Raw genomic sequence first — 24,767 nt, 5'->3', positions numbered from 1 at the left:
AAATTATTAGGGATTTCAAACATATTTTTTAAAAGTATATTAATTTTTTTTTTTTATCAAAAGAAAATTCATTGAAGGAAGTCAAATCGACACTTACAGAGGACATAAAAAATTAAATTATATGTAACAATTTCTTTTCAAAAAAAAATATATGTAACAATTCAGGTTCAAAGTCTAAATTATATGTAACCAACAATTCAAGGATGCTGATTCAATTCCAAGTTCAATTTTATCTTTTTTCTTCATAATTTCTAAGTTTGACGTTCAAAGTTCAAACTCAAAAACATGAGGCAGGGGTATAAATGGAAACAAAGTCCCGACAGTTATCTCCACTCCGCGCGCAGTGAAGATCGTAACCATAACACACCCCCACCACCGCCATTATCAACCACCGTATGTCAACCACTCTACCACCACTTTCATCTCCATCCAAAAACCCCATCAAAACCCTAAAACCCTCTTCTTCGTCTTCTCTGTTTCCAAACCCTCAAAAGCTTCGATTTTCTGTCAAGAATCGGATTCAATGCGAGCTTGGTAGCTTCGATAACCCTCAAAATTGGACCATTGATTGCGTATCCGGAAGCGATCCGATTCACATCATTCTCAAGCCACTTCATTCTTCCATTCCAATGGCTTCCAACGCTGCTTTGGGTTCGCCTGTGACGAGCTCCAAGAAAGTGTGCTTGTTCTACTGTGCCGAGATGAAGGGTTTGGCTGAGAGAATCGCCTCCGAATCTGACGCCATTGAGCTTCGTAGCATTACCTGGAGGTAGATTCTCATCTAGACTGATTCATTGTTATAGAAAGGCTCTGGAATTTGATTTCTGTAGGCCATGATTATATATAACCAGTTTAATTACAGTAAGGAAAATCATCTACAAACAGAGAGTTTTTATACCAAAATCTTGTTCAGAATGATGCGAGAGTGACATTTTTTTATTTATTTATATAAATTATAAGCCACAATAATGGGCATTTTAGCTCGATGTGAAAGGAAAACAGAACACATCATTCTTTACCCGTAGAGATAGTGTTTGGTTCACTTGAATGAAAATGGAATGAAGGTAGGATGAAATGATTATTATATCAAAATGTTCATTCTCTCATATTTGATTAGCTTAAAAATGATGGAAAATGTATTGCAAATGAATCATTATTACATATTAGAAGAGAATGATCATTCCATAGGGAGACTACCATTCCATTCTACCGGCAGTGAACCAAACAATACCTTAAAGAAGATGGCTCATTTATGTAAATTACATAAATTGTGGGAAAGGCTGTGATTTCCTTGCTTGAGGTGTTCAATTGAAGCAATGCCTAATGTGATGCCTCACCTTCTCCAAGATCCTAGAACAGGATGTTTTCAATTCACTTGCTTCTTATAGAGATATCTGTTTCAGTTCTCGTTAATGAGTGTCCTTGTGTCTTTAGTTAATACAATTTAAATTGATTGTACATTCTTTATGACACATACTGTCATAAAAAAAATGTACAACTATTTTAAGCATCTTAACAAATGTCTAAAATCCTTCTGTTTTTGAGGTCTGGGCCTTGTTCATCTTCTAATGTCATGTAACATTTTTCCACTTTTTTACCACTGAAAAATATACTAGGAATACAATATATGTTATCCAGAAAAAGGAAGAAGTGGAAGAAGAGTTTGTTTGCTAGAGTTTTGCTTTAATTTTGATTCACTTTGTCCATGTGCAAGTTATGAAATTGAAGGTATTCTTAATACTTCAGGACATTCGATGATGGTTTCCCCAACTTGTTCATATCCAATGCCCACGGCATTCGTGGACAACACGTGGCCTTTCTTGCCTCATTTAGTTCTCCAGGGGTGATTTTTGAGCAACTCTCTGTTATCTATGCATTACCAAAGCTGTTTGTCTCCTCATTCACACTTGTCCTTCCATTTTTCCCCACGGGTACTTCTGAGCGCATGGAGGAGGAAGGGGATGTTGCAACTGCTTTCACTCTTGCCACAATCTTGTCTAATATACCGATTTCAAGGGGAGGGCCCACTAGTTTGGTGATTTTTGATATCCATGCATTGCAGGTTGGTGCTGAATATACTGGTGTCACTGATTTGACAGTCTTTTCCATGCTATCCTCAACTGATATGGGATTGTGATTACTCTAGCTTCTTTGTCTCCTTGTTTTCTTGTATTTCAGGAGCGATTCTACTTTGGCAACAATGTTTTACCATGCTTTGAGAGCGGGATTCCTATGCTCAAGAATAGGCTTCAGGAGCTCCCCGATTCAGACAATGTAAGATTTCTTCTTATGACGAAAACCATAAGATAATCTATCATTTGTTTGGAATTAATTTTTTTGGAAATGAAGTGTTTGTAATTAGTTTTTACTTCTACAAACCAATGTTACAATGAAGTGCACCCTGGCATGAAATACTAAAGACTAAGGGTCGTTTGTTCAGTTTCCTATTTCTGTTTACAAAAAGCAAAAAACAAGTTTTTTTTATTTGTTTATTTATATATATATATATATATATATATATATATATATATATATATTTGTAATGAAAATGAAAAAGAATACAGGAAATAGAAGTGTTAACAAACAACCCCAAGTGTTAAAATGAGCCCACACATATAGGCAAAATATCAAATTTTCCCCCTGCTGCATCCAGAATTGTGTGCTTGTGGAGGTTAGATGATGATATTAATTGCTTTATAGGCTCTTTTAAATCTGTGACAGAGGTCCTGTTTTCATTCTCTCTCTAGATATCGATTGCTTTTCCAGATGATGGTGCATGGAAACGGTTTCATAAGCAGCTGCAGCATTTCCCAATGGTATTGTTCCTAATCATAATAGGGATGTTCTAGATCCTTTATCAACTTATCGATTACACATCAAATTTATAAAAACATCTCCAGGAATTAATTCCATTTTCAGTTTAATTTTGCTTGCATATTTTTTTTACATTGTTACATATTGCGTTGCTACCTTCTCTTCTCTACTTCGAATGGTTATTAAAACCGATGTAATCATTTGATTTTTATGTATCAAAAGTTGCTTAGGAACATGTATTTGTGTCTTTATGTATTTGTGTCTTTACCAAATATGTTATCGCCTTAGCTGAATCACGTTTATTAGACCTTTATTGATTTTTAACGTCCTACTTTATAGTGCATCTACATTTTTTTTTTGGTCGGCAAAGAAAAATTTCACTAAAAATATGAAATTACAGGTACAAGGAAATAAAACGCATTAAGAGAGATTCGAAGAGTAAATACTCACTCTCCTACTACTGCTACTCGCGTTCTTACAACCAACCCCTAAGCCTCACGATTTTAAATTTTAAAAGACAACTAAAAAATAAAATAAACCACACTTGAGCCCCCACCAAAACCTCAGCTACACTGAAACACCCCACCTAAACCACAGCTACTGACTCGTGGAACACCCCACGCCTCTTGAACCCCACGCCTGATACACACTTGATACACTGATACACACTTGATACACTCAACCTCCATACTTGCCGGACACTCAGACTCCATTCCCGTCGTGGACCACCCATGGCCGAACCTCCTTTGCTTCACCTCCATACTTGACAGCCTCTTCTTGCACCATTCACTCACCTCCTCTTGCTTCCTTCACCTCTTCTCCGTGACCCAAACAACACCCTCCATTGCAGACACCTAGCAACATTGACAACCTCTTCTTGCTTCACCATCGAGAACCACCCGAGACCAAAACTACTTTGCTTCGCCTCTGAACATCGACAGCCTCTTCTTGCGTCACTCTCCTCTTCAAGCTTAACCGGACACAAACATCGACCACCATAGGATTGAACGGAAATCACCCCTCAAACTCCCACTCGCACAGAGCGCTCGAATGAAGATCCTAAACTCCTAAACAACTCTGGAACCTCCACCCCTAAACTCCCTCTTCGCAGCGAAGTGCCCGAATGAAGATCGTGAACCAACCCACCCTTGGTCAATGCATCCACCCTAAACCGAAACCCATGGCCGAAACTGAACACCATGGCCGAAGCACTACCACCGAACCACTTCAATCGAGAAAAGAACCCTCCAAAACCACCCAACAAAGCTCCCAGAACACCAAAACCCAAGGAATAATCAGCTAAAAGCCCTAAAGAAAACCTGCGAACACGAGCAACCTATACAAAAACGAAAAGATAAACCCTAAACAAATCTAGAGATTAGATCCGAAAAGGAGGAAAGCGGAATACAAATGGGGGCTCAAGATTATTAGGAGAGAAAACAACAACACAAAGAGAGGAAGCTAGGCCAGCCAACCGCCATGGCCAAAGGCGGCGGCCGGCTGGCCAACGGTGAGGCCCGAGATGGAGTTTTTTTTTTTTAGAGAGTTTTTTTATGGAAAAAGTACGCACTAGAACAATTGTTAAACAAATAAAAATTTATAGTGCATCTACATGACCCACTGTATAGTTGATTTTCAGATTGTTTGCGCCAAAGTTCGAGAAGGTGATCAACGGATTGTACGCCTCAAAGAGGGAGACCCTAGAGGACGTCATGTTGTGATAGTTGATGACCTAGTACAGTCGGGTGGAACTCTGATTGAATGCCAGGTGCAAAAATCCTTGAAATTTTTTTTTTGTTTGTATTCCATTTTGATGAGTGTTTTTTCTTTCATGTCACTCTTAATCACTTCATAAGTAGGACTGGAATAAACATATACATATATTTATAAAAATTTTATTTTATTGGGTAGAAAGGAGAAAAACAACAACAAAAAACAAAACAAAACAAAGAAGTGATTATCATTATTAGTGGAGCTGTCTAGTCCTAAAGCGAAGAAACATACTATTCTTCAATGTTTGTCATTATTCGTGTATATGGTAGAAGTTCATTAAAATCCTTTGTTTATAGATGGGTATAAGCTGCTTGTAAGATTTTTGACCTTTGTTGTGTCTAACCTTTGAATTTCTGAATTTCTGACTCTTTTAGAAAGTGTTGGCAAAACATGGAGCAACAAAAATCAGTGCCTATGTGACACATGGAATTTTTCCTAATAGGTCATGGGAACGCTTCAAACATGATAATGGAGGTACGAATATATCTTTGAAATTAATTATTTAACAGGGAGTACCAAGATTCAAAATTTGACCTTTTTTATTACCAGAAAGCTCCTAAATTCATCTTAATACAACAATTCTGTGAAAATTGGTTGGTAGTTAGTCATCTCTCTCACCATCTTCAATGTTGAAGAAGGTTTGATTTTGGGAATCTTCCTTCACATCCTGGTTTGAAATATAGTAGTACAGTGAATAGAAGGCATTCCATTACCATGTGATGCTTTTTCATATTTGATAGTTTTGAAAAATCCCGTGTCCATTCACCACCATTAAACTAAATGGTTGGCTTGAAATTGTTGATCGAATTTTAAGTTTCTTAATATTTGACGAAATTTAAGTTTCTTGATTCGGGGATCAGATTCATAAATCCTCTACAATAGTGAATCCAACACATTGCTAAAATTTTGATCAAATGACATTTCTTTTAATAAGCTTTGGTCAAATGACATTTTTGCCCACACATTGCTAATACTTATCCCTTCCAAGCAATGGTGTAATTTTATCACATTTTTCTCCTCTGGTTTCTCTTTTTCTCTTCAGGGTGCCCGGAGAATGGATTGACTTACTTTTGGATCACAGACTCGTGCCCAATGACAGTCAGAGAAGTGAAGAACAGAGCTCCATTTGAAGTTCTTAGCCTCGCCAGTTCCATAGCGGCTGCCCTTCAGATTTAACCGTTGTTCCAAGCATTCCATTGCTAACACTCTAAAATGGAAGGTGTTTGTTGGTTTGTTCTCTCACTTCATTTTTATCTACAAGGGAGTTGAGATCTTGAGATGCAGCGAAAATTTATTAATGTTCATCTTGTTTCATTAATGTAATAAAAGTCATACAACATTTTGGTAAATTAGACTTGACCTAATAACCTTGAGGTTATGGGTTCAAGTCTTGGGCCCACCACTTTGTGTATTATGCCAAAGGTTAGGTGTGGACTCAATCTTTACCCTCCCAAACACACATTAATGTGTACTAAGTGGGCGTTGTTTTTTTTTTTTTTAGCGGAAAGGATTTGAATATGCTAACCTTGAAGTAGTTTCAAAGGGAATGTGGATGTCAATAATCTAGCATCACAAACAACTTGTGGATGATGATATTCTACATGGTATTAACCTCCTCTTCTTGCAGTAAACTTATGTAATGATATTCTGTTGTTGCTTTAGATCTTTTATATATTTATTTTGTTTTCCTTTCTCTGTGTTTTATATCTTTTATTCTTTTCTTTTTTTTGTTTTTTGGGTTAAATACGACATGGGTTTTACCACTTGACCCAGTGGTGATTGTTGTTATGCCTTAAACATTGTGCATTTTGTACCGTTTTTGTTTTCTCTTCTGTTCTCAAAAACAAAAAACTGAAAGTGATGCAAAAATCCATTTGACAAATTGTTTTCAAGAAAGTTTCATGGAAAGACCTTTTAGGAAACAATATTAAATTATTTTTTAAATTTACAAAAAATATTTTAGCACAAACAGTGGTGGGTTTTTCAAAAAAAATTATTATATTCACCCCTAATTTTAAATGAGTGGTTCTATTAGCACTTCATAAATTATTTTAGACTCCTCATTTCTTTGGATCCTCACTTGTAAATTTTAAAACCCTTAAAATTTCTTCCTCCCAAATAATAACAAAATTATCACCCATTGAATGCACACCCCCCACACTCCAAAAAACTCCACTTCCAAAAAATCCTAACAAAGTCCACGAAGAAGAAGAAGAGGCAATATGATTACTGTTTCTGCTACCTCATCCACTATTGTCATAGTTGGTATGCGCTCTCTCTCTCTCTCTCTCTCTCTCTCTCTCTCTATATATATATATATATAGATACACACATAATCTCTGTTTTCTCATAATAATTTCTTCTCTTACAGAAAAAAAATATAATAATTGGTTTAGTTTTCTTAGTAAAACATGTCTAAACCTATGAATAATGCTCAGTTACCTGTTTCTGAACAAATAATAAATGTTCAGTTACCGATTCCCGAACAAATAAACAATATTCGGGCCTGTGTTCCCTAATTTCGGTAATACATTCGGGAGTTCAGTCCTAAAAAAATGACGAACACATTTTATTATTTATGCCATTTTTTTTTAAGAAATTTACCTTTACAAGGTCAATCTCTTCTGAGCTAAGAACAACATCAAAGTTACGAACCTTTTCTAAACTTTTATTGTTGTACTCTTCTTGTCTTATAAAGTTGTGATTGCTAAAAAAACTTTCACTCATTGTCATTGCCGGAAAAGCATAGGTAATCAAATGGTTGCCACTATTACTACAGGAATAATACCGCTAAAGGGTTTTCAAGGTTTTGATGATGGATTTTGAAGGTAGGATTTGGAGAAGATAGATAGGTTGTGATAGAGATGGATACTCTCATAAACCTTAATTTATGATATAGTGAGCCTAGGTTTAATTGTGAAAGGAGATGTCTCAAAATTAATGATATCCTTTGTAATAATTTTATTTAAAATTATTATTGTAATAAAAAAGAAAAAACTAAAAATTGAGAAGTTCAAAATAATTTATAAAGTGCCAATATCAGCACTCTTTTAAATAGGATTTAGATATACTGCAAGAATCTCTCAGCCTGCCTTCACATTAGGCTTGAATGCTCATCCCTCAGAGAGAGAGAGAGAGAGAGGCATTTCAAACCTACAATTAACCACTGGTTTGCTACGTCACAACCTAATGCAAATGACTCTGAAATGATTCAACTTCCATCTATAAGATTCGAACAAGCACAAACACAAAAAGCACTAAAGGATTCCATGCTGGGAGATAGATATACATGACACCTGCTAGCATAAAATCAAAATTGTTCCCATGGGCAACACTTACAAGAGTGACCAAAACAAGTGTAACTACCGAAACAAATTGTCTAAATTACCCCCCAAGAAACTGTAAGTAATCTATTCCCCACTCCCATTTACTGATTTATGTAACTCTGAAAATTACACTAGTCACCTCTAAAAAAAAAAAACACAAGAGGCAAGCACCTATGAAAACCTACTTTACAACTTCAATCTGTGCGAGATCTTTATGTAATTTAGAAGCCGGGTTAAGGCCTTGCCACTGTCAATGGCCTCCCTGGCTCTATCCAGGGCCGAGGATATATCTTGTGCACCATCACATCCAAGTAAGTGATCTACCATTCCAGCATTTAAGACGATTCGATCATATGCTGGGCCTTTCTCACCACGTAGAGCTGCTAAACCCAATTCTATATTCCTTGAAACCTGTTTTTCAAAGGAAATGTCATCATTAGTCAGTCTTGTCATAAACCTAAGCTTGTACAAGAGAGAAAATCAAGTAAACAGCCATTTGAGAAAGAAACAGAAGCAGCCGGATTGAAAAAAAAGAATCCCCTGACTTAACCTGAACCAACCATACCAGTAAACTTAAAACTTTTTCTAAAATAAAATAATAATTGGATTCTTACACCAATTAGAAACCAACTAGATTAAAAACTTCTTTGGAGGGAGCACCCCAATTAGACATCTAGAATCCCAAAAATGACGTTCAAAATCAGAATCCTGAAAATATAAAGTGTTTTACCTTTTCCTTCTCTAGATTTGATTATCACATGGAATGATGGGTATAACTAAAAAATGTCAAATCCGTCACAATATTTCACAGTAGTTCACTGTTAATTATGATGGCATGCACAACGCAAAGAACTTGAAGGAACAACTTCACAATTGAATGGAAAAGCATGGGCTTTTATTACAAAATTGATGTGCATTGAAGTGAGATAGATAGGCTTATTGTAGGTATGCCATAATTGTTTATCATTTTGAGCAATTTAATCCTGGCCCCCTGGGTGTGCTGTTTCTTTTAAATTTGCATCAGACAAAAGCTAGGGTATAAGCTAACAAAGAAGACAAGAGATGGCAACAAAAAGAGAATCTAGAATACTTCAGAATCTAGAACCTTACCGATCTATCAGTTCTGGGAGTATCAGTGGGTTCAAAGCCATAGTCCTTGGCATTTACCTCGAGATTGAAATTCTCACGTGACACACCTGCAGTATCGAAACTAGATTTTAGAATCAATGCAATGATGCAAGGAGCTCAATTATCAATAATGCTTTCATGGAAATACTGCCATTAGCCATTCAAATATGTACACAATTCAAACAATAGACCCCAACTATAAATGGTTAAACAGGGAAAAAAAATAAGAGGAAAAAAGAATAAAAAAGGTCATTATAAGATACACACCATCTGCTTCATAAGCAGGCGCTACATTCAGCGAACGGAACCCTGAGCAGTAATTCACAGGGATGCCTTTTGATGAGCTCAATGATCTCAATCTTGTTGTCATTGAAAGGGCGCCTTCCTCACCCTACACCAACCATATTAGATTATTCTTCTATTTTCAAGAGAAGGAAAGGTTTCTTTATGGGTTCAGTCAGAAAAGATTTTAAAGAGCTGAGTACCTTTACCACCAAACCAGAACGAACACCTCTTCTTCTCATAAGCATTAAAAGTGGTTCCTCATAACCTTCATGATAAAACCCAGCAACAATTGATTCTCTCCCTCGTGCCTATTGAGAACCCAACACTTGACATTATGAGTAAAGTAGGATAGTAAGAGAAATAAAAAAAGTGGATGCCTTTTACATATGAATGGAATTTGGGCTATGATTAATGTCAAATAATTTCTTTTGCCAGTATTGCTTGGTGGAGAAGGGCACAAATGATACATTTTGCATTAGCTATAAAACTGGAAGAATGAGTCTTAACTCTTATGAGCCTACAACGAAAACTAAAGAACGTCATAACAGGTTTCTAGCTTGTATGTTTGTTACAGGATTTATCTACACAATATGTTTGTCTAGTTTCATTTTACTTGAAATTCTGTCAGAAGAAGAAAGGAGCACCTATATAACACATTGAGGAGCAATCCCATTGAAAAAAAAAATGCTGCTTACCCTCACAAATTGCTGAACCTTCTCAGATGTTGCCAGTGGTGGGCGTTTCTTTATATGTTCCCTCAACCCAATTAATGAATATCTGATAAAACAACACATGTAATGACTACAAAGAAAAACAATGACTACAAGGAAACTTCAGGACGCAAATTGCCTATGTCCACTTAAGAAACAGGAAAAAAAAAAGTTTGACGGAGAAATAATCTGGTTAGATTTGCATACAGAGATGGGAGAGCTTCACGTTGACTTACATAAGCAAATCCGACTTCCTCATCCTGAAATAAACATTTTGGAAAAGTTAAATACTACAAAGAAGATATTTAAGAGACAGTATAATCACAATAATGGCAGAGCAAGAAAGCATGTGACCTCAATAATTTTTTTTGCCTGCAATGGGGACAACTGTACATTTGCTCCCATGAACTTCAGCATTTGTTCTTCATTTACGCCCCCCTGGAAACAGAAGACGTTTTCAATTTGGATAAAACACAATTTTGACTAGTCTATTCTTTTTGTTGTTAGTGATGGTGTTGTCGGTATTATTATTATTTCCTTTCAAAGGTTTCATGTACCAGAAATAAGAAAATAATAATACTCAAATGAGTAAAGATGCATTTTGCATACAAGCAAAACTTCTCTGTTTAACACAACCATTCCCAATAAACAGCAAATCCAAATGATGCTTTTCACAATGTCGGATGCCACCATCAATGAAAGTTTGAAGAATAAAAAAAGTAATACACAGAGACCACAATGGCAAGGTAAGCTAACTGATGACCTTTGGCGGCATCCATTCCACCCCATGAAGCAAGCAGGATTCGCCATAACAGGACCTAACTGCAGCAACAAAAAGTGTGCTCCTGAAGTAACGAGTGTTCCCATCATAAGGCTCGCCGTAATGAGTCAATGATCTGACATCAGCGATTGGTGGGGGACCTGCTAATCAGTAGATAAGAAGAGTAAGAAGAACAACGATAGGCATCGATTTCAAATGTTCAATTAATTAAAAGTCGATATGAGCTGATTGGTGGATCAAAAAAATTACCAAGTTCATCGTCAAATGCTAGGCAGTATGCTTTCAATTCACGATCTGTTTCTCTATTCATACGTTGACCTATTAAAAATGCTGAAAGCAGTGACTCACTTGCTGATGTCTTGTTTTCCAATTTAAGTGGAAGAACATCTTTTAGAACACCTTGAACCTCTTCATATCCTAGGTGACCCCCTGCCAAGACTTCCCTAAGGGCACCCACCAGTCTCATTTCATTAGTACCATTGCCAACATATTGGGGCCCTATCGAACTTCCAAATCCCATTATAGAGCCTTCAGGATCAGCTATGAAGATGATATCCGGGGGAAGTGTTCGAATTAAATGTGGCCAATATGTGTTCATTGCACGCATTTCCCCCTCGCTCCATTGGGTAGCTTCAGGAAACGCATTTGCACGAATAGTCATTGCAGCGAAAAAAGCCCCAAGCTGTGCTTTTGAAACTTCTTCTTCATCGTTAAGTTCTCCCTTAGCTGAGTTCACACAATTAGAAAAGCATCAGCCATCCAAAGTTACCCAAGGGCCAAAGTTGAGGAACATTTCTCAAATTTAAATAAGTGACCGATTAGAATCAACAAAAAAGTTGGGAAAAAAGAGAGTGAGGGTGCTGGGATTGGATCAAATTGCTGTTGGACCAACATAGGCTTCAAAAATTGTTGTTCACTAATGTAGAAATCAGTATAGGCTTTCAATAGGCCATACTTTCTTTTTCTTAGTTATATATAGGCCTGACTCAAAGGAACTATATAGGACAATAATGCAATGCACAACGGGGTTGGCACAGGTGATGAACTCACAAAACAACTCCACCGGAGCTTGGAGATAGTTCAATCTGAGTACTACTGCGCTGAGCTAGAAAGTCGAAACATGGCAGTAAGTTCAAAGTTTTGTGTGGTAACTTGTTATGTGTCATGTTTCCAGCTGTTCTGAAATTCACAAGCACCAAATACATTATCTATGGCTCTGCTCCGCCTTTGCATCCTCTCTAATATATATATATATATATATATACATATATACATATATACATATTCTTTTATATCCACACGGAGTTTACTGAATTTGAAATTCTGGAAAATGGGTAGACAAAAACACACTGCCAACTTGAAATTAATGGCATTAGGCATCTCTTTAGAAAGTGATTCATTAATTACTTAGCTCTCAATCTTATCCCAAAAACAAAAGATTACTGAGCTCAACTATGCCATTATTATTGAGTTATGCAGCCTCCAACATAAGTAAGAGTGAATTTCGCAGACAATTGAAATTTGTCAAAATGAGCTAATTAAGAAACATTCAAATTCCCAGAAACATTGGGAATGATATAGACAGATATATAAGTAAAGTGGAGTGTATTGAACTACAAATTGATAAATAAAATTGAACAAAAAAGCTATGAGTGAGAGAGAGAGAGAGAAATTTATGACCTGATCTCAAAATGGTGTCCAAAACCTTGAAAGCTTGTTCTTCAGTGAGAGGCCTAGTCTGAGTGGGGCCAGTGCAGACCTTGGCTTGAGCTTCCAACACGGTCTGATTGGGTTTCCGAAACTTGGAGCTCCTATACGAAGTCGAAACTGCCGGATTTCGGAAATCGGATTCCGGAATCCCTAGTTGATCAATCGTGGCCGAATCACTCACAGATTTCGCAGTGAACCGAGCTTTCCGTCGAATCAAACGGTGGTGGTGGTGGTTATCTTTTGGAGAGAAGTGAAGAGAGGTTTGGATCTTCGGTTGAGTGAAGTTTCGAGGATTGATGGTGGAGATGGGGGAGATGGTAGTTGAGTCAGAATTAAGCAGAGCTTTCATGGCGATTTCTGTGTCGCTCTCCGGCTATGCTCTGCGTCTGCGTGGGAGAGAATCTACCCAATAAACAAAAAAAATGAAGGGAATGCCAACTTTGCTAGCTATAAGTTTACCTTGGGATATGTTATTCTATTCCAAAAAATTTTAGCGGTGTTTGGGGCGCGAGGATCCTCTAAAGTGCCTTCTCTAGAGTAATCTCCTGTAGTGAACAATCAAAAGTTGTGATTTTTTCTCGTTAAAATGACGTCGTTTTGACGTGAAATTTGAAAAAAAAAAAATCAAAAAAAAAACTTAGATTTCAAAACAGAGAGAAGGGCTGAGAGAAGAGAAAGAGAGAGAGAAGGGCTGAGAGGAGAGAAGAGGAGCTGAACAATCTGAACAATCTGCTTCGCCGTTCTCCATGTCTGTCGACGTTGCCTTCGTCTTCGATCCATCGATGAGCTGAACAATCTCCTTCGCCGATCTCCATGTCTGCCGATCTCCATCGTCTTTGATTCTGTCTTGAAGAAACTAAATGATGCTTATGTTGATTTAATCTTCTTTTTTATTTATTCAAATCTCACGGATCAAAATCCATTTTCATTTGATTCAATCTGTAAATATACATATAGATATACATATATACATGGGGTCTGTTGTTGATCAAAAAAAAAATATACATGGGGTCTGTAAATATATATATATATATATATATATATATATATATGCATATAGAGATACATATTCGTAGGTTGATACGGAAGAGCACTTGAAGATGGATTTTGATTCAATTTAGTACGAGGTTGATAAGGAATCGAGAAAGCAAGAGCACTTGAAGAAGCATTAATCAACTGGGTTTTGGGGATTAATCAACCTCGCTATGCACTTGAAAATATACATGGGGTCTGTAAATATATATATATATATATATATATATATGCATATAGAGATACATATTCGTAGCTGTGCATTAATCTCACCCTTTCTGTTGATTGTGCAAAGAATGCAAGAGCACTTGAAGATGGATTTTGATTCAACTGGATTTTGGGGAAAGAAAAAAAAGAGAACAGAGACAAATCTGAGTTTTTTTTTTTTTTTTCTTTATTTCTTCAAATTACACGCCAAAACGACGTCATTTTGGCAAGGAAGAATCTCAGCCCTTCGATTGTTCACTCTAGGAGATCACTCTAGAGAAGGCACTCTAGAGGATCCTCACGCGTGTTTGGGAAGTAGGCGTTTTTTAGTTTTTTTTATTTTTTATTTTTTTGGTTAAAATAGTATTGAAAGACAAAATAAATGAAAATTATTAATAAAACAAAATATCACATCAAATTCATAATTATTTTATTTTTTCTCCTACAAATATCACATTCAACTACAAAAAATCTAACTATTTTCCCAAATATAAAAATTTTAACCTCTTAAAATAACCAAAAATTAAAATAACCTACTAAAATAGTAACTTTTCAAACACCCACAAAATGAATTATGCTAATAAAATGAAGAATAGTGCTATACAAATAAAAAAATATATAAATTGATGTGTCATGTAGAATATTAGTAAGTTAAGTCTCATTTTATATTTTAAAATTATATCATTTCATGCCACATTAATTTATAAGAAAAGTTTGTAAATTTTTTATTTATTTATATAACATTTTCCTAAAATGAATTTATAAATTAAAAAAAAAAAATTAATTTTTAACTTACTTTTCAAAACCATCCTAAATTTATACCAGAGGCGCGCAGAATATGCTGTAATGGTTTTGGATTCCGACTGCCCCTCCATGTGACAAATGTTTTAAAAGTCGGATTTGATTAATGAATTAGAAAAAAGATTGGATAGATGGATTATCAATTCAATCGTCTGGTTTAATCATAATCAAATCATGAGTAATAAATGTACGGGGAGCAAATATTTCGGCAAGCCCGTACTCCTTTCTTCCAAGCTCCTGCCTGTCCGATCGACCTACGAGCACAATGGCGGTGAGCTACCCGGCAGTGTGTGGTCGGAATACCCCTCCGACGATCAAGTTAGACACACATAGGAATAGAGTGAGAGAGGGGATTGAGTGTTTAGTGTAAGTCTCACCAAATGCTCATCTGCCACAGCGTGGGGGGCATAGACTCGCTTATATACCTTCTGCGCCCCAAATCTACTCCTATTAGTCTCTCGACACGTGGTGCTGTTATCCCATCTGTCAGCACAAATCTAGCTGAACATCACCTAACTGCCAGCCCACACCACTGGGAGCTCGGCACCGGGCTGCAGCATCTCGGCTGTCAACGGCCGTGCTGCGCAGCTAGCCAGAGCGCTCCGCTCGCCAAGCTCAATGACGACCGAGCTCGATTGCATTCCGGCTTAGCCGAGCTCCGGATAAGTTATACTGGTTAGCCGTCGGCCTTCCTGCCGAGCTAACGCATGAACCATGGAACCCAGTGAGGCAGCGAACATCTCGGTCGAACCTCACTTGACCGCTAATACGACATCAATTATGCAACTATGCCATTACCGAGCAACTATGCCATTATCGAGCAAGTAGCTCGGTTTCACAGCAACTGTGCCATTACCGAGCGAAAATCCTTTCTGGATGGGCCCAGGCTACCACGGCCCAAATGTGTTCGGCCCACAATTTGTCCGACCCTTACCACGGCCCAATCTAAACCATCCTAAATTTATACCAGAGGCGCGCAGAATGTGCTATGATGGTTTTGGATTCCGACTGCCCCTCCATGTGACAAATGTTTTAAAAATCGGATTTGATTAATGAATTAGAAAAAAGATTGGATAGATGGATTATCAATTCAATCGTCCGGTTTAATCATAATCAAATCGTGAGTAATAAATATATTAAAATTATATTTAAATAAAAATATAAGTAATAAAATTATAAATTAAAAATATTAAATTATTTTAAATATTTCTCTTAATATTTGTTTTACTAAAAAATATAATAAGATATTTTAAAATATTATTAATTTTAATTTTAGAAGAGGAAATCAAATATTCAATATTCTCTCTATATGATTTTAATTTAAATTATTTGATATCAAAATTTAAAGTTTCCCTCCATTAAATTTGATTGAGTCCCACATAGATTTCTTGAGTTTTTTTCGAAGAATTTTTTTTCTTATAAATAAATAGAGACTTTTACAACAATTTCAAACTCTTAATGAGGCTCCTCACAAAATGAGGCCCTTAAAAGAGAGTTTTCAATTAAATTTTTTTATATATAATAAGAAAGAAATAAAAAATAAAAACAAAGTTAGAAAATATCCACACAAAAAAAAAAAAAAATCAAAATTTTCAATTTTATCAACCCGACGAAATAGGCCGATTTTTTACTTCAAAAAATTTAGAAGGTGTATTCAGACTGAAACCCCGATTGATCGGCAGTTCAACTGATTGAACCGGTCCAATCCAATTTTCAAAACAATGCATATGACGTGATGATGGAAAATGATACTGTACTTTTTACTTGATTTAAAATGTGGGTTTAATTTTTAAATTTAAACAATAATATTTTAATAAAAAAGTGTATTGGCTTCGATTCAAATTTGAATTTAGAATTTATTAGACCATCTCTAACGGTGAACCAAATTTTTTACTAAATTTGAGTAAAAAAAACTAATTTTCTCAATCTGATTTTTCTTCCTCCAACCGTGCATCAAAAGGAGAGGGTCGACCGGTAAGGCAAAATTTTTTTTTTTTTTTTAACCTATTTGAATTTTTTTGACCAGTTTAAACCTACCTATTTGAAAGGGAACCGATCGACCGGTTAGTCTCCTCCAGCGATCATGCACAGTAAAGTAGTGAAATTTGTACCCTGTTCTCACTTTAATGAATTTTTTGGTGAATTTTCATTTTGATACCAATTTGTTGAAACCATTGGAGCTCCAAAAAGTGACTTTTTCACCAAAATTTAAATCTGATGCCAGGTTTGGTTCACCGTTAAAGATGCTCTTAGGCCATCTCTGCCATTGTTTCATTAAAATTAAATTTAATAAAAGTTAATGAAAATTGTGCTCCAACCATTTTATTAAATTGAAATATTTAACATTTTATCAAATTTCATAAGTAATCGTTGGTAGATAACTGGATTTTTACTCTTCACCAGATGACTGACCGGACGATTGGCATAATTGATAAAGATCGTACGAGTACAACATATCAGATCAAATTTTTACTCAAATTTAATAAAAAAATTTATGAAGTGTTGAAGATGCTCTTATAAGTGTTGTTTTGATTATTTTAAAAAGAAAATTAGTGATAAATCTAATTTAGAGAGTGTATAAGGTATTAGATCTAGTAGTTATTTTTTATTGGTAAGATATCCATCATTTGTGAAATAGCTTGGTAAAAAATTCTTTTATTAATTTTGAAAGACATTTTGTTTTCAATTTTACCCCTTAATTTATTTGTTGACTTTTTTTACCTGTTGACTTTTTTGACTATTTGTTTAAATTTATATCTATCTATTCAAATTATTTACCTATTTGTTCAATTTTTCCCTTTATATTTAAACTTATATCTGTCTGTTCAAATTATTTACTTATCTGTTTAAATTTTTTCCCTATTGGTTTAAATTTATAACTATTTGTTTAATTGTTCTACCTACCTATTCAATATTTTTTTATCTATCTTTTAAAATTTAGATCTGTTTGATTTTTTGATTTTATCTGTTCAAGTCATTTTTTTTTTCTGTACAATGTTCACAACTAAGTCTATTTGTCCATATTTATGATTCAATGAACCCCATTAAAAGAAGCATCTATCGTTCAATTTTTGTATTTGTCTATCAAACCAAACATGCCTTTTCTCTCTCTTTCTCTCCCTCTACACACACACACTTGTGTTTTCTATTTTTTTTTCCCTATTATCCCTTGATCTCCAATCCAAAAAAAAAAAAAAGAAAAAGAAAGATTAGATTAGATCAGATCAGAAAAATTAAATCTAAATTTAAACAAAATTAAATCAGAAAATACTTCAAATTGAAAATAAAAAAAAATATATGAGTTAGAGAAGTCGTGAGAGCAGATCTAGTTTCTACAAGATCAAATTTAAAATTTCAATTTGAGTAGTTAACCACGTCATATATATATTATGGTGCAATTCAACAAATCAATATATATATATATTAGGGTGCTTGCAGTTCGATTGCGGCTGGGGAACCTCCAATCCGCCATCCGTTTGCCAAATTGACAGATTGAAAAAAATCAATCCTCATCTCTCTGCCAAATTGGCGGATGCGGATTAAGCAGATTGACAAATTGGCGAATGAATACGAATCGGTTTGTGATTTAAATTTTTACAAATTTTAAACATAATACAACAATTTGTCAATAGTTTTTTTGGATAACAATCCAACCCAACATAACCAAAAGCTTATCAAATAAATTGTCAAATACCAATAATAAATACATATAAGAAAATTATGCATTATCAAAACTATTTCATTACTTTTTTTTAATCAAAAACAATTTAATTTGATTTTTTTTAAAAATGACAAAATTGAGCCTTATATTTTTCACACAAATATACAAACTATCAACACTTGCCATTTGATAAAAAGATTTCTAAATTGAAAATAAATTAAAAACAACACATAATATCTAAACTCTTTTTTAATTGAAAATACTAACAGAATATCTAAATAAATTGAAAACATAAAGTCTTACAAATTACTAGGGGTGCTCACGGTTTGACAGTTCGATTGCGGCCAATGGAATCTCAAATTCGCCATCCGTCCAAAACTAGATTGATTGGAAAAAATCAATCTGCAATCGTCTGCTCGTCATCACGCATCTGTCCAAAATACGACGAATCGGTTTGGTTCGATCAGTTTGGACGAATCAAAATATTCGTTCAGCACCCCTTATAGGTCCAGCAAATCCAAATAACCAAATATAAATTTCAAAATCAATGACATATCAGTAATGATGCTCACAATGAATGTGGTCAACCGCTTACGTTCTCAAATAGTTGATCAACCCATTTTTATCACTCCTTGCTTAAGAATTTGGTCACTCACAGCTTGTATGATATATCCATGCCATGATGTATCCATAACTCACAGCTTGTGTGAATGTTACAAATGTATAAATTGACTTGATATGGAATAATACTCTCATTGATCTCCCTCTGCTGATGGTGGTGAAGGCGGTCATAGATCTATATTTCTCAATTTGAAACAGTATAGATCTGGTGAATATGATGGAGGCGGCAGCCGAGCCGCAACAATGCTCGAACCGCCAAAGAGAGATGTGGAGTCCACAAATGAGACGGCGAAGGGATTGAAAGTTGTCGTCGTAAATCTGAAACTTGGACATAGTCCAATCTTGGTCGCGCCACTGCCAATGACCTCATGGTTGATGATGATGATGATGATGATGAGAGATTACGCATTTTACCGAGGGGAACGGACCGGAGTCGTTTGCATCCATCGTAATAATTATTTTCGTCGACACCACCATGATGGGATCAATATATACGGTGGTTTCAAACACCTATGTTGCTGGATCTACAAGAATAGCGGTGAGATCGCTGGTAGCGACGGAGGCGATGGTCGGTTGGCATAAAAAATGAAAAAGAGGAAAGAGATATGGAACAATACTCTCACTAATCTCTCTCTACCTATGAAGCACGGGTACTCCAAAAATAGTGCCGTACACGCACCGGGTACTTACCGGGTGCGGGTGCGGGTACGTGTACCGGTACGGCTGCACGCGTACCGGGTACGGCAAAAAAGTGGTCGGGTACGTCTGCCTCAGTTGGGTACGGAATGGGTACGCCGATGGTGCATTTTGGGTACGGCAGGGGCAAAAATCAAATTTTCTGAAAAATTGAGGGGTACCGGAGCAATATTAAGAAAAATTAAAAAGAAAAAAGAAAAAATTGTATATACCTAATCAGTGAAGTCTTCGACTTCGACCATTTGCCCTAATTAGTGAAGTCTTCACCTTTTGCCCTAATCTCATCGAAGCAAAGAGGACTTCGACCATCATCACCCTCCTTCGACTTTGACTTTTGCCCTAATCTCATCTAAGCAAAGAGGCGACTCCGACCATCAGCCTCGTATTCGACTTCGACCATCAGCCTCGTCTTCGACTTCGACCGAGAGACTTCGGCTTCGACCTGCTGTAGAGAGGTATAAATTATAATCTTTCATCTTTATTTTTTTTGTTGTTTTTGTTGTTTCTTCTTTTTTTCTTCAGAGGTATAATTTGATGTTAATAAATTAGAACACAAAAAATCATATTTAGAACAAAAAAATTAAAAAAATTAGAACCAGGTTATTCAATCATATTTAGAACCAAAAAAAAAATTAGATCAAAAAAATTAATAAATTAGAATACAAAATACTTACATAATGTTAATAATCAAAAAAATTAATTATTATTTTTAATAATGAAAAATCATATATATTAATTATGATTTTTAATATTTTTAATTATTGTTGTTCAATCATAATATTTTTAATTAATTATTATTTTCAACAGAATGTTAATAAATAATCATAAATATTATTTTTAAATTTATTTATTTGTCTTTTAGTTAATTATTTGTCTCTTATATTATTTGTCTTTCAATCATAAATATTTATTTGTCTTTTAGTTAATTATTTTTCTTTTAGTTAAATATTATTTGTCTCTTTTATTTATTATTTTCAACAGAATGTTTATCATAAAAATCATATTTGTCTCTTATATTTAATTATTTGTCTTTTAGTTTTATTTATAGTTCTCTTTTTAGTTTTGATATTTAACTTCAATTTGTAAGTTGGATCTTTTAACCATAATTATAAAAAATAAAAAAATATCGGCATACCGCAACCGTACCCGCACCCGTACCCTACTTTTTTGGAATTTTGCCGTATCGGCGTACTCGTACTCGTACCCGTACCGTACTCGTACCCACACTCGTGCTTCTTAGCCCTCCACTGATGGTGGTGGAGGCGGTCATAGATCTACATTTTTCAATTTGAAACAGTACAGATCTGGTGAATATAATGGAAGCGGCAGCGGAGCCGTGACAGCGCCCGTACTGCCAAAGAAATATGTGGAGTCGACGACAACGCCAGAAGATGAGACGGCGAAGGGATTAAAAGTTGTCATCGTAAATCTAAAACCTGGACAGAGTCCAATCTTAGATGCGTCGTTGCCGATGACCTCATGATTGATGATGAGAGATCAAGCATTGTACCGAACGGAACAGACTGGAATCGTTCACATCCATCACAATAATTATTTTCGTTGACACCACTGCGACATGATCAACATATACAGTGGTTTCGAACACCTATATCGTTGGATCTACAAGAACGGTGGTGAGATCGTCACGATCAAAGCACCATGGTGGCGATGTCGTTGGTGGCGACGGAAGCGATGGTCGGTCGGCATCAAAGATCAAGAAGAGAAAATAGGAAAGAAGAGAGAGAGAGAGAGAGAGAGAGTTGTGAACAGTGTTTGGTTAGGGTGTGGTTTGCTTTGGGAATAATATATATACTTGGAGTAGTTTGGTCATTTTGCAAAATGATGTCCTTATGGGCATATTACTTTTAAGCGTGAACTGTTAGGCAAAAAGATTTGAGATTCGGTAATGCTACATACATTAATTAATGTATATATTAGTATACTAATTGGTGTTATGTCATCATTATTGACCCAACCTATTATACAAATTACAAATACTCAAAACCTCTAAATTATGTCACATCATCTGTTAGTATATTAATTAGCACATTAATTAATACATATAACATTATTCTTTAAAATTTGAATTTTTAGCCTAAGCGACCTTACTTAAATAGTTTATTTTATTGATTCTTTTTATCTATCAATTAAAAAAACTAGGTAGATCAGATAATTGTAACTAATTCAATTTATTGAGTTTGTCAATGAAAAAAAATAAATGTTTAAAAATATTATTATCGCTCATTTTTTTATAAATATAATAAATTAAATAGGTTACAATAATTAAATTGATCAAATTATTATTTATTTTTTTTTATAGATAATATATACAAAATACTTTACAAAATCAAATATTCAACTTATTGAAATGGATCTTGGGGTGAATCCTACATATTTGGACAACACCCTTAGTCTATAATTTGGACCGAAAGGGAAGTTGACCCTTGAGAAAATAATAATTTATTTGGTTTCAAAGTTCTTTTAAAAAAAGATTAGGGTTCCGTTTGATTTAGTTTTTCAAAGAGTTTTAAATTTTTAATTATATTTTGAAAGATAAATTGTTGAAAATTAAAAAAAAATTGTTTGGTTATAGCTTCTTTAATGGCAAATGTTATATTAGCATTGTCATTACCAAATTATGGCGATGAACAATAGAAAATTATAGAATTATAGTAATGGTGCTCCCATGGAGGGCTGCCATTTTTGCCATTTTGGCACAAAAATTGGTGTGTGTAGAACGTCCAGGCAGATGTCCCACACATACCAATTTTCAGCTTTCGTTTTGCAAAAATGACGAACGAGAGGAAAGGAGCAGTGTTTTCCTGGGAGGGAGAGATGGAGGAAGGTTTTTCTTGTGTGTAGGTAGTTATGGCAATTGTCAAATTTGGCAGTTGTCATAACTTGCCATTAGAGCAAAGTTTCTGTACACTACTGCCAAATTGTGGCAATACTGGAGATGTTTTTCTGAGTTTTAAAATAATTTTAGGAAGATTTGTAATTTTTGTTTTTTTTTTTTTTTTTGGTAGTTGAATATATGGGTACAAGAAAAAAATTTGATTGCTTGATGTGTAGAATGTGAGAGAATGAGAGAGAGGAAATAGATGAGAGAAAAAGTTATTGATTTATTTATTAATTAAAAAAAAAGAATGAGAAACGAGAGAGAAAAAACAATTTTGAAAAAAGTTTTAAATGGGTTCGTTTGGTAAGAAGGTTCGAGTTGGGTTGGAGTTATTTTAGCCACAAAAATACAAATAATTTTTTTAGTCAAATAAGACAAAATGTCATATTCAAACCATAATCATTTCATTTTTTTCTCTCACAAAATTCAAAAAACCAAAAAGTCTATTACAAACGAGATCTTTTAGTCCCAGACTAAAAAAGCTAAAAAATAAAAAAGTCAACCCACATTCCAAAGGAAGGCAAAATTTGTTAACCAAACATGTTTTTTTTTTTTTTTTAATTTTTTGATCCAAATTTTAATTTAAAAACTAAATCAAACATTACCTAAGTTTTTAATTTATATTATCTTTTTAAATAATAAATTTTTGTAATAATTTTCAATTTTTTTTTTTAAATTCGCTTTACATCCAATTTTATTTTGATGTCTTTTAATTTTAACAAATGAAACAAATGTTAGTTGAAACCCGACCACAAGAAAAATGTCAAAATCAAGTATGATAAGGACACATTGGATTCATATCTAACCTTCGTTTGGACGGTGAGTTGATTTTTTAGTTATTTTACTTTATGACTAAAAAGTCTTATTTATAATAAGTTTTTTTATTTTTTTAATCTTTGTGAGAGAAAAATGAAATGATTATGATTTGAATGTGATATTTATTTTATTGATTTTTTTAACTATTTTATTTTATTTTTTGACTAAAATAGTTTTTTTTTTTTTTTTAAATGCCAAACATAGCGATAAGGTGTTGTATATAAAAAGGAGTTGAAAAAAAAGCAATGTGACGTGGGTTGTTAGGGGGGTGATGGGGAATTTGGTAATAAGCATGGATGATTAGGTGTTGCAGCTTGCATATATGGCAGTGTTTGGCAACTTGGTTTGTGGGTTTTTTTCTTTTGTTATTTTTTCACTACAAAACAAATATTTTGCAAAATCAAAAAAAATAAATCCACACAAAATATCACATCAAATCCTATAATCATTTCACTTTTTCTCATACAAACATTACATCCAATCACAAAAAAATCCAACTATCTTTTCAAACACAAAAAAAAATTTCTTCAATAATATCCTACAACTAAAAAAAACTACAAAAAAAATTCACTTTCCAAACACCTACAAAGTTTGGTGGGTTGGTAAAAGGGTGGGTAGTGTTGTTGTTCGGTGTTTGTTGGTCCAAGTATATCGGATCCAAATTTAAAGAGAAGGGAAACTAAATATATATATATATATATATATATATATATATATATATAAAATGACATATATATAAAAAATTTTTGAAATATTCCATATAATATTTTTATGAATGTGATATGTTGCGGGCTTGCCATGTTTGGGAAAACGCACTATAATCCTTTATGGGTTGGTACATTAGTTTTGGACTGCGCACATCACCTGCATCTTAGGTTGGGGCAAAACATATCCAATGTAAAAGCCCTCAGATCCACATCGATTTGGGGTGAAGCCCACATTGGTAATCAAGACATACAGACTATCAAACCACATCAGAATAGGTCATGAGTGACGGTCAAAAGGTCTTCCCATCGTCGGATGATCGGTGAACACATTCCACACCAAAGCCAAGTGACAACCCCCCACACCTCCCCCATCGGCATGTCTGTTGTCAAACATTTAGTCCAGTAGTAGAAAACACAAAATTAAACAGTAAATTTCATTCCGATTCGAAATATAAAGATTTTAGGGTTTTGTACAAAATATATCGTATTTGATTTGGTTTGAAATCCCATATGTGAGTATTAATATGGAAACCATATAATCGACCAACATTTTTAGATTTATTCGCGATTTGGTTTCGGATTTACAGGGATTCAATTGTCAGTGAATGGCAATGTGAGCAGTTTCGTAACCCACGGTGATTAGAAAGGAAAAGTAGCCCTCAAATCCCACGAAATCAGCGTCTATTTTGGAAAAAGCCCTAGTATAAGACTGGGGGTTTGGGGATTTGGAGGGTGGGTAACATTTGTGAGACGTCACTGAACATTTGTTTTGCTCTCATAATGAAATAGTTCTGCTAAAG

At 34.7% G+C, this 24,767-nt stretch overlaps 2 protein-coding genes and 1 long non-coding RNA gene across 4 annotated transcripts; 1 reads left to right on the top strand and 2 right to left on the bottom strand.

The window, feature by feature from the left end:
• The first annotated feature begins 258 nt into the window (after positions 1-258).
• LOC114311867 (ribose-phosphate pyrophosphokinase 4) lies at positions 259-6,276 on the top strand. 2 transcript variants are annotated; one of them, XM_028258040.2, is made up of 7 exons: positions 259-769; positions 1,747-2,062; positions 2,179-2,274; positions 2,748-2,816; positions 4,454-4,582; positions 4,962-5,061; positions 5,630-6,276. In XM_028258040.2, the coding sequence occupies exons 1-7, from the start codon at positions 396-398 to the stop codon at positions 5,761-5,763; spliced, it is 1,218 nt and encodes a 405-aa protein (XP_028113841.2). In that variant the 5' UTR covers positions 259-395; the 3' UTR covers positions 5,764-6,276. The 2 variants fall into 2 exon arrangements, with proteins under 2 accessions (XP_028113841.2, XP_028113842.2); XM_028258041.2 differs by lacking the exon at positions 2,748-2,816 and having other exon boundaries at positions 280-769.
• A 1,591-nt stretch (positions 6,277-7,867) lies between these two features.
• On the bottom strand, positions 7,868-13,036 carry LOC114311868 (anthranilate phosphoribosyltransferase). The gene is made up of 10 exons (XM_028258042.2): positions 12,498-13,036; positions 11,067-11,543; positions 10,800-10,957; positions 10,391-10,474; positions 10,244-10,296; positions 10,022-10,103; positions 9,527-9,634; positions 9,309-9,432; positions 9,024-9,109; positions 7,868-8,324 (listed from the first exon to the last, which is right to left on the bottom strand). Exons 1-10 carry the CDS (start codon positions 12,874-12,876, stop codon positions 8,100-8,102), a joined length of 1,776 nt encoding a protein of 591 aa, XP_028113843.2. The 5' UTR covers positions 12,877-13,036; the 3' UTR covers positions 7,868-8,099.
• Positions 13,037-19,726: 6,690 nt separating this feature from the next.
• Positions 19,727-19,961, bottom strand: LOC145791174 (uncharacterized). The gene is made up of 2 exons (XR_014331014.1): positions 19,813-19,961; positions 19,727-19,777 (listed from the first exon to the last, which is right to left on the bottom strand). It is a non-coding gene; the product is annotated as an uncharacterized LOC145791174 (long non-coding RNA).
• Positions 19,962-24,767: the final 4,806 nt, after the last annotated feature.

The sequence above is a fragment of the Camellia sinensis genome, chromosome 5 (genome assembly GCF_055761805.1).
Source record: "Camellia sinensis isolate YWXY chromosome 5, ASM5576180v1, whole genome shotgun sequence".
NCBI lineage: Eukaryota > Viridiplantae > Streptophyta > Magnoliopsida > Ericales > Theaceae > Camellia > Camellia sinensis.
Note: the sequence above shows the minus strand (reverse complement) of the source record. Positions and strands in the feature narration are given on the sequence as shown.

Bases quoted from the DNA above. Each gene is read 5' to 3' on its own strand.
- LOC114311868 (XM_028258042.2), bottom strand. From the start codon at position 12,876: ATGAAAGCTCTGCTTAATTCTGACTCAACTACCATCTCCCCCATCTCC. The intron at 11,544-12,497 runs GTCATAAATTTC...GTGTGAACTCAG, and splicing joins GGACACCATTTTGAGATCAG to CTAAGGGAGAACTTAACGAT. The intron at 9,635-10,021 runs GTAAGCAGCATT...GGTTCTCAATAG, and splicing joins AGGTTCAGCAATTTGTGAGG to GCACGAGGGAGAGAATCAAT.
- LOC114311867 (XM_028258040.2), top strand. From the start codon at position 396: ATGTCAACCACTCTACCACCACTTTCATCTCCATCCAAAAACCCCATC. The intron at 770-1,746 runs GTAGATTCTCAT...TTAATACTTCAG, and splicing joins CTTCGTAGCATTACCTGGAG to GACATTCGATGATGGTTTCC. The intron at 2,817-4,453 runs GTATTGTTCCTA...GTTGATTTTCAG, and splicing joins AGCTGCAGCATTTCCCAATG to ATTGTTTGCGCCAAAGTTCG.